Genomic DNA, 9,234 nt, shown 5'->3' with positions numbered 1-9,234 from the left:
TATATGTCTTGCAAGGCAGTTCTTTGCCTTTTGCAGGAAACATTTTTTTAAGGGGGAAATCATTGTAAAATTAACATGGTGATTAGGAAGTAAGGCAAGCAAGCGGTATCGTGTACAAACTCAGCTGCATTTTCTTGTGAAAGAAAGACTTTAAATTCATTTCCAAAATGCTATGATTAGCTCATTTGGGCCATTACCACTTGCCTTCTGCCCCTCTTTACAAGTTATCAGCCACTTTGTGTATTTGCCTCATAGAACAATTGGGCCCCACCCTGGTGATTCTCCCTGGCGATGAATAACTAATTGAAATGTCCACCAAGGAGGAAAGCAGGTTTCCCCCAGAACCTCAATCTTTCCTGGAGCATCCGTTGTTCAAGTAGGTATCAGGGTGCTACTGAGGTCCCAAACCACCCCAGGTAAGGAGGGTTTTTACAAAACTTGGTTGAAAGGCATTTTCTTTTACTACAGTGTTTTGTATTTGAGGCAGGTGCAGGACTGAGAAGACAAGGTTAAATCAGGGATAATGACACACAGTTGTAATACTGTAGTGACAGTTACGTGGTTTGGGGGTGGGGCACGCCGATGACACCCCAGTGTTGAAATGGAAGTTTTCACAGAAACATATCCACACAGATCAGAATTCACAGCCCTGCAGTTTGATTCAGTGAATGTTTATGGAATTAGCCAAAGGCGGAGCTGCTTGATTTGGGATCCAGGACCACCCACACCATCCAGGATGTTTCTTAAAAATACAAACTCCTGAGACCTACTCCAGATCTACTGAAACCAAATCTGCTCTGTAAGGAGGCTTTCTGGGTAATTATTAAGCACACTAAAGTTTAAGCCACCTGAGACCTTTGTTTTACTCATTAATGTATCCAGATGCCTAGAATAGCAATTGACACAGCTCGGTAAATACCTGTCAAGGTCCCAAGTGACTGAGGCACTTGGAGGCTCCAATTATATGGGTATCTTCCACACCATCTTATCCAAAAAGCCGTCATAAAACAAGTATCATTTAATGTGAAGGGGACCAAAGTTTTGCCACCCCAAAATATGCGTTTTGGGGTATTGATTTAAGCTGAGTTTCAAAAACAAAACTCAGAAACGTTTACCCTCCTCCTTACCTTCCTGCCTAAAGGAATTCAGATGGAAAAGCCTGTTTAAAGAAGGCAACATCACCTCAGCATCATAATAAAAATAAGATATGGCAAACTGGGAAAAATTTAACAAATACTCTTTGTTGAATTTCCCTGTCCCATTGTTTCTGGATGGCCCAGCAAGGATTTGTTTACCACCTATTTGCTCTTGTCTACTGGAAATTACCTGCTTTTCCTTTGAAATTCCTGATGCCTGCCTCCTTCTACTTTGTCCAAAATGGCATGTAAACCTCAACTGCCCCATGCGTCTTCAGGTCTCATGTCTTATGGCACCCCCTTAGGTACATTCACAATAAATTTTGGACATTTTCTCCTTAATCTGTCTCGTGTTAATTTATTAGCCCAGCTAGAACTTGGAAGGTGAGAGGAAAATTATTTTTTTGTGCCTCCACAAATGTCATATCCCCTAAGGGACCTTCCTAGCTAGGCTGGGGGGTGGGGAGGGCAGGGGAAGATCTTCTAAGTGCCTAATAGCCTCAGCAAACTGTCTCCACCTTAACAGGACTCTCTGCCTGTATTTAACTGCAAAAGCTGTGACAGAGACCAGCCCCACAGCTTGACATCCTTAAAAAGTTAAAAAAAATAAAGGAACTAATAAAACCAATTAAGGTATAAGTAAGGGCCTAGATTCAGCATGGGAGCTAATATCTCTCTGCTCACCACCCATAACTGAAGCGAGGCAAACTTCTGTAAGACACAGTGTTACTTGTAGGCAGAACAGCCAAGGGATCAAGTTTCCTGCCTAATCATTCAAACCACAGGAAAGAGAAGGCAAAAGAAATGCAATCTTTCTTTTGTATGTACACTGTGCCAAGACTGTATTATTTTATGATTTATTAAGAACCCACTGCATCCTTAACAGATGAAAGGATAAAGAAACTGGTAGATCTATACAACAGACTACTACTTAGTAATAACAAACTATTGCTACACACACGAATCTCCAATGCATTATGCAAATGGAAAAGGCAACCTCAAAAGATTACATACTGTAGAATCCTCTTTATGACATCCAGAAAAACTATAGGGGGTAGGGAAAGGATCCATGGCTGCCTGATTAGGGTTAGGAGTAGGGGATAAGTTTAACTACAAGGGTGTACGTAGCACAAGGGAATTTTTTTTGGGTGATGAAACATCACCCCAACTCAACCCTAATTGAGTTGGTAGTTACATGAACCTATGCATGTGTTAAAATTCAGAACTGTACCCCCCAAAACCAGTGAGTTTACTGTAGGTGAATTATATTTGAAAATAACCCATTGCATACATAACATAAACTCATTAGGTCTCTGAGGGCCCTGAGACAATTTCCTTCCCATGATCAGTTTATCAACATGGGACACATGGGAACACGTGATCTTGAAGTATGAGTGTGAAAGTCAGGGAACACTGCTCTACCACATGGTCTATGCTAAGTACATCATACCTGGTGCCAAATTTAGCAGGTTATCAACTGGAAACCATTTTGTAGAAAATTCCTTTATTATAGTGCAAATAACTTTCAGCAGGGACATAATAATGTAAGAACACATTTAGCACATGTTACACCACGCAGTAAAATAAGAAAGTGTTTCTTTGAAAATATCTCATCAGAGGAACATTATTTCTACATTAATGCCAGAAAATGCCAAGGCTGCTTTTCTCAAGGAAACGGAGCTTCCTCCCTCTTTTGGATATTTTCTTTTTTAATACAAATGAAAGGATTTGCCATTTTAACAAATCACCATCAATTCTACAAGTGATCTGTTAGAGGGTTTTGAACTGGGGTTGGCAAGATTTGAAATGGGGTTTCAAATTTAAAAAAATAATAATTTTAAGACAATTCTGGGACAGCCCAGGAAGTAGAAGTCACTTCTATTAACTTTTTAGTAGAGATACACACTCACTCTAATTTTGATACAGAAATGGACGGATTGTCTAAAGCCTGCCTTTTATTCCCCCAGAGCCTGATTGTTAGTTACACTCCTTGGTTTGGGTCATATTTGCAAAATGAGGGCTCTGGTTAGAAATAACTCCTTGCATACCCAAATGCTTGCCTGTGAAGCTTTAAATTGCACTTTCCATCCTGAATTCCCACCTTAGACCTCACAAGCCAATGAGAGGATGTGAACATTGTTTCCAGCTTACGGCTAACGATTAATACAGCTAGATTAGGACCCTGCTAATTTAGTTATATCTGAATCAGACCATCACACCATTTATATGAATTCCAATAGGCTTACCCAAGAGGTTCCCACTGACCTCACAGGGAAATGAAGGGTTAACAGTGTGTCTTTACATGAAGCTGCCTAAGGGCTTGGCTGCTAACCAGTCAGCTGATAGGTAGAGTACAGAGTGTCAATTCCAATCAGTTATACTCCCACCTCCTCTAGTTTCTGCTGAATTATGCAGTGCATGGGAATGGATGGCCACTCAAAGGAAACCTCCACTTGCGAGTCTTCCACCACAAGCAGAATCAAAACCCCTACAAACAGAATATTTCAGGGTGCCCTTTAAGTCTCTCTACAAACACTCCTCCTCAAAATCTAGTGGCTTTACGAGTCATGAGAAGTTAATCACAGGCTTGAAAAATCCCTGGAGCCACAGAAGAGCCCTCTTGACTGAATATGGCTGATTAAGTCAGCTGGTCCATAAAGCTTTTCAATGCTCAGCCTGTCTTGTTGGATACAGTATCTTCTTATATTAACACAATGGAACTGTGCTACACAGTTTCAAAGTGGAGAAGAATCCACATATCTCACCTATAAAAAATTCACAATTTTAGTTTGCCTCTTCTTAGACTTTGGTACTGAAACACTGTCTACATTCTTGACACGTGAAAATGACGTGGCCACTTCAGTGCCTCTGCATGTTGTATAAAAGAACTCAAAAGCAAAGCAGGACAAGGACGTGTCATAACAAGAAACGGTATGCTGTACAAACAAAACCTAAATTATATATAAATACACCCCTACCCCAGCACCCCTTCCCCTCCACCCCGCGCTGCCTACTGCAATGCCAAGAGTCCTTCTCTTTAGGGCCAGTGCAATTTGGGAAGTCCAGCACCCAGAACTCTGACCATCCCTGGCCTTGTGGTCACATTTACAGTAGTGCAGGGAAACTCCTATAGCTTAACTGGAAGCATTCACACTATTGGCTGGACTCAAAGACATGGAGTTCTGGGAGTTAACCTTACAGATAAACTAACTGGATCACTTCCTAATCTGGATCCCATCTTATCCTAGTATCTCAGCAGAGCCAACCAAGTAGGAAGCATCCTCTACTCTGAAGCTGCCAAGGCATTGCTTAGGGGTACTGGTGAGGGGCACATAATAAAAGTGATACAATGAGCTAACAGCTTAAGTTGATATAAATTATTCGCATGTAAGCTATTTGGGGCCATTTGCTTCTGCTTTACACGACATTCCAGAATCATTTTCATATTATACTCTTAACAGTTTATATAATAGTCATTTAAAAATTGTCAATGCAATCGCCTCTTATGTTGTCAATTAGTTTAATAGCAACTTAATGAGCTATCATGTAAATTTTGGGAAAAGTAGCTAGTCAGTCTTAAGGAAGCCAATACTGTGCTAATTCACAGTAAGGAGGAAAAAAACAATGTAAATAGAATTTTACATAACTGTCAATAACCTGAAAAGCAACTTTTATCGAAATGTTGCAAAGCCTTCCCTAAAGCACTTACAGCAATTTCTATCAAGAGATCCCCAGTTTAAGGGCCTGGAAGATATGATTCAATTCTTTAAGGTAGAGAAATTCACCTGTTTCATAATTGTAATATGTATTTTTCCCCCCTCGGACCTAAGATATTTGTACATTCAAAGTTCATAACTTGCTGTTCTTGAGAGATTAATCATTGTTTAATACATATGTTGAGTATAAATAAATATGAGAAAGCTTTAAAAATCTGAATTAACATTATGCTGTGCAAAAAAATCCCCCCAAAACAAAAAAAAAACCAACTAAACAAACCTTGAACAACCTACATTCTATATAAGTACCCTGACTAAAATGTTGGTTGTGCTACGCGGTTCCACTTCAGTGCAGAAATGAGCTGATGTCGGCGTACCGTCTTTGTTGTTGTTGTTGTAAGTCTTTAGCACTTTTGTTTCTAAAGATCACCTTGCTTTGAAAAGATGAATAACTTGCTACCAAATCACAAATCATCACAAATCCAATTCCGTTTTATAGTCTGAATAAAATCCAGCATAAATGTATTACTTTGTTGTAGGGATAATGGCTCGGTGTCTGTTCCGACAGCTTCCTAAGGGCAAACCACGGTTGAAGTTGTCATTTTGGGTTTAAACTACACAGAAAGAAGAGACAGGGAAGCCTGCCTTTCGTTTTCTTTTTAAGTCTCCAGGATCTTGTTAAGACACTTCTTCCAGGCTCACAGTCAGAGAGTTGTGGCACCTGATCCTATTTGAAACAGAGGTGGTTTAAACAACATCAGCCAAGCTTGGTGATCTGGAGGTCCCCATTGATCTTTATGGTGTCAATTGCAGATAATGTTTCAATGCGGTGGTAAAAATCAAAAAGTTGATGTCCGTCCACAAACACTCTGAAACGTTGGTGCTCACAGAGAATTTCCACCTGCATGGGAATTATACAGAAGGCTCATTAGAACACAAGTGGCTGTGCTCCGCCCCTAAATTTTTCAATTTAGTAGGTCTAGGGTAAGGCCTAAGAATCTGCATTTCCGCCAAGTTCCAAGGTGATGCTGCTGTTGCTGGATCTAGGAATACGCTTTGTGAACCACTGTTCTACACTATTCAATACACTTTTTTAAAGATTTAAAATTGCTTATGCTTTAACATTTCTCCCTTCTCCTTGCACTCCAGAAAGTGATGTCAAGTAGCACAGATTTGTTTTTATATGGCATTTAATGCCTCCCTGTCATCCCCTGAACAATACTATCTCACCTTCAGAGCAGCCCCTCACAAAACAGAACTGGTACCATTAGTAGCAGGTAATAATAGTCTAGACACTCACACCCGGTAAACACTAAAGCAGAGAGATGGTTGGTTACACAGTAATTACCATTGGCCCAAGGATGTGTAATTAACAAGGCTTTGTTAGGCCAAACAGAAATATCTTATGGTAAAAGCTTTTTCTTCCTCTTTTCTTGAAGTAATTCACCATAGGGTTTAATCATTGGTTCTGCGCTATGTATTTATGAAAAGCATTGGTATTCACCATGTAAGGAGAGACTCCATGTGTGATATTAGTCACATTTCATTTCATATTATTACTAAAATTATCACCAAGAATGGTCGGCTACATTTCAATTTTGTTGTTGGGCAGCATTATACTCCTTTTGGCAGTCAGAAGCTCCGATTACTCACACTCATGAGCTATGCATTAAGAGTCACAATTAAGAAACTGTCACTGTCAAGAGGAGCCTAAAGGGCCATTACCATCCTAAAGGAGGGCAGGGATAATGGGTAGGGATTCCTTCCCCAGACTATGACTCAGAAGGGCAACAGTCTTAATTCTATCATTGATGTGAAAAGTCATGGATTCCTATTTACCCCCTCACCCCCCACCCCCAGACTGTAAGATGGGAAGGAAAAGAATTACTTCTTCATAAGGCCCTTGTAAATTTCTAGATGAAGAGCAACAGGTAAAGGGTAGTTCTGCTTTATTAGGTGTGTATGCAACGTGAAGCTCAGTTGTCATTTAAACTGAGTTGTCATTATTGTGATTTTTGTCAACAAGGTGTCATGTAGACAACTTCCTCACCAGGTCTGACATTTCAGTAAATCTTCTAACACACTGCTGACTTGCATCTAGTATTTGGCATTGTCCTTCATAGAGGAAAGTGCTGCTAATGCTGCTTCACTGGACGGGAAGTTTGGGCTATGCTTCCTCCCCCACAGACAGTGGGGAGCAAATCTATACTCACCCAGGCCCAAGGGAAAGAATCTGTCAGTCACACAGTTGACTTAACCCAGAGGGGGAAATAATGACATGGCCAGGATTTATTAGCAAAGGGAAAAAGAGAAAATGAAACAATAATCACTATATTCTTTAAAAGGTCATATGTAAGATTTAGTGCTCCTTAAAGGTTGAGCAAAAAATGAGGAAAATTAATATTTACTAATCAGATATTTTGGGACAGGTATCTATTATATGCCTAGTACTATGTTGAGCACTACATAGAAAAGTATTCTTAACAATCTGGACATGTAAATATAGATTTATTTACTAAACATATCTACTAAATAGAGCCAAGAGCTACCATGGCAAATGTTAATTCATGTCAGCAAACACAGCCCTTTTGATCTTTTTTCTTTTTTGCACCACTGGGTGACACATTTCCTGGACATGCAAAAATCCTGGCTGCTTAAAGTGGTCTTGGCACACTAGAGGAGTAGAACATCATTCCACGGCCAGGGTGAGAGCTGAGGCACTCGAGGTACTCACCCTGAACGGCTGGTCTGGGATGAAGGGAAAGTAAGGGATGGTTGACTGTTCTTCACCCCTTTGACCAGATATACAAGAATTTCTGAGGAGCTGCCGGTCTGAGAACACAGCTCTGAGTTCAATTGCCACATCGGCTGGAGGATCTTCTGACACACCACAGGTCAAGCTGATGGCAAAGCTGATAAGAAAATTGTCTCATTTATTCAGAGTTGGATATAACAACATTTAATAATAACCCAGGCTCCCGTATTTCCTTCTTTTTCTTAGGGGTTGTCTGCTTTTTATAGGACACTGCTCTTTACACAGGAGGTTAGGCTATGTATGGAGAAGTTGGATTAAAATCAAACTAGTTATTTTGTTACCTAACGGAGGCTCTGGTGGAGTTGAAAATGACTAACATTAGGGATTTCAGATACCCAAAACCACCCAAACATCTGTGTCTTAATCCACTTCAGAATTCTCAAAAACAATCACAGAAATTGACCAGGAGAAATAATATCCTGTAAAGTTTAGTTCTCATTTATATTGATAATTCTTGCTCCAAGCACCATGTTTAAAAACCATTAAAAAAAAAAATCCTTTGGCCTCCTTAAGGGTTTGGCCTTTGGCCTCCTTAAGGGTCAAAGAGAAAATGATGTGGGCCTATATTTATAATCTCTGATATAAATAGCTGTCTGGAGAAATGATGGCTGGGATTCATACACATTCTTTTCATGGGAACATGGTACTTTCTTGGCACTTTCAACTAGCAACACTGGCCACAGCCAGAGGAAGAGGAGGAGCAGTAAACAGGAGTGAGCAGGGCCTCCTCACTGCCTGATAGGTCTTGGGGTGAGGAGGTCTCTGCCTCTGCCTTACCTCTCAGGGTTGAGGTGAACGATGCCCATCACTAACACCTTCTTGCCTGGTCTCATGCCACCTTTAATATTCCCACAAAATGGAACTATCTGCAAAGGATGAAAGGAGAAACGGGAAGTTTACAGCCTGTAAGGGAAGAGCCAAACCCTCAGATCCTGAGGACCTGACCCACTAGAAAATGCAATTAGAACGGAAGAGGGTACAAGGCAGAGATACAGAGAACAGAACAAAATCAGTTACCAGTCGTGGGAAGTACACGTCGGCTTGAACTGGAGATCCCAAGGAGTTATTTAAATGTCCACCATCTAGTTTCTAAAAATAGAAGCACACAGATTGGCTTTCCAAAGGCTCTTGTTTTGGGGGTGCGGTGAGGGGTAAGGGAGGGAGCCGATAAGAATCTACACAAATCTGGCAGAATCCAGCAGAATACAGGCAGCGTCTGCAGATGCTGCCGCCTCACAGTCCAAAAACCTCTGGAACAAAACCCGTCCTTTGTACCCGGTAGCTAAGCCTCTGAAGATCCCTAGACTCGTCAGATCTAGATCAAAATCAAGGTCGAGGCGCACCGGGGAGCCAGAGCCCCGCGCCGTAGGAGGGCAGGCCCCTCTCCAGCCGTAAAGGCTTCTGGACCCGCTGTCACCCAGGCCTGACCTCCGGGAGGTGGCTGAAGTGGAGCGGCCGCGCTCAACTTCTCTCGGGAGCCGCCAGCGCGGACCCATTTCCAAGGGGAAATCCCCGGGACGTCCAGGGCGGACGCGGGGCGCGCGCCCCAACACACACACGCGCGCCC

General features: G+C 41.5%; 1 protein-coding gene across 1 annotated transcript in view; it reads right to left on the bottom strand.

The window, feature by feature from the left end:
* Positions 1 to 2,623: 2,623 nt before the first annotated feature.
* The window catches only part of LGALSL (galectin like), a 7,084-nt gene continuing 473 nt past the window's right edge, over positions 2,624 to 9,234 (bottom strand). Inside the window, exons 2-5 of the mRNA XM_019635381.1 lie at positions 8,685 to 8,756; positions 8,445 to 8,533; positions 7,587 to 7,764; positions 2,624 to 5,753 (exon numbers count right to left, since the gene is read on the bottom strand). Of these exons, the coding sequence (XP_019490926.1) occupies positions 5,610 to 5,753; positions 7,587 to 7,764; positions 8,445 to 8,533; positions 8,685 to 8,756 (483 nt within the window). The 3' untranslated portion in view covers positions 2,624 to 5,609. The remainder of the gene's footprint in view (positions 5,754 to 7,586; positions 7,765 to 8,444; positions 8,534 to 8,684; positions 8,757 to 9,234) is intronic.

Source organism: Hipposideros armiger, unplaced genomic scaffold (assembly GCF_001890085.2).
Source record: "Hipposideros armiger isolate ML-2016 unplaced genomic scaffold, ASM189008v1 scaffold_2, whole genome shotgun sequence".
Lineage (NCBI taxonomy): Eukaryota > Metazoa > Chordata > Mammalia > Chiroptera > Hipposideridae > Hipposideros > Hipposideros armiger.
This window is presented reverse-complemented; position numbering and strand designations above follow the sequence as displayed.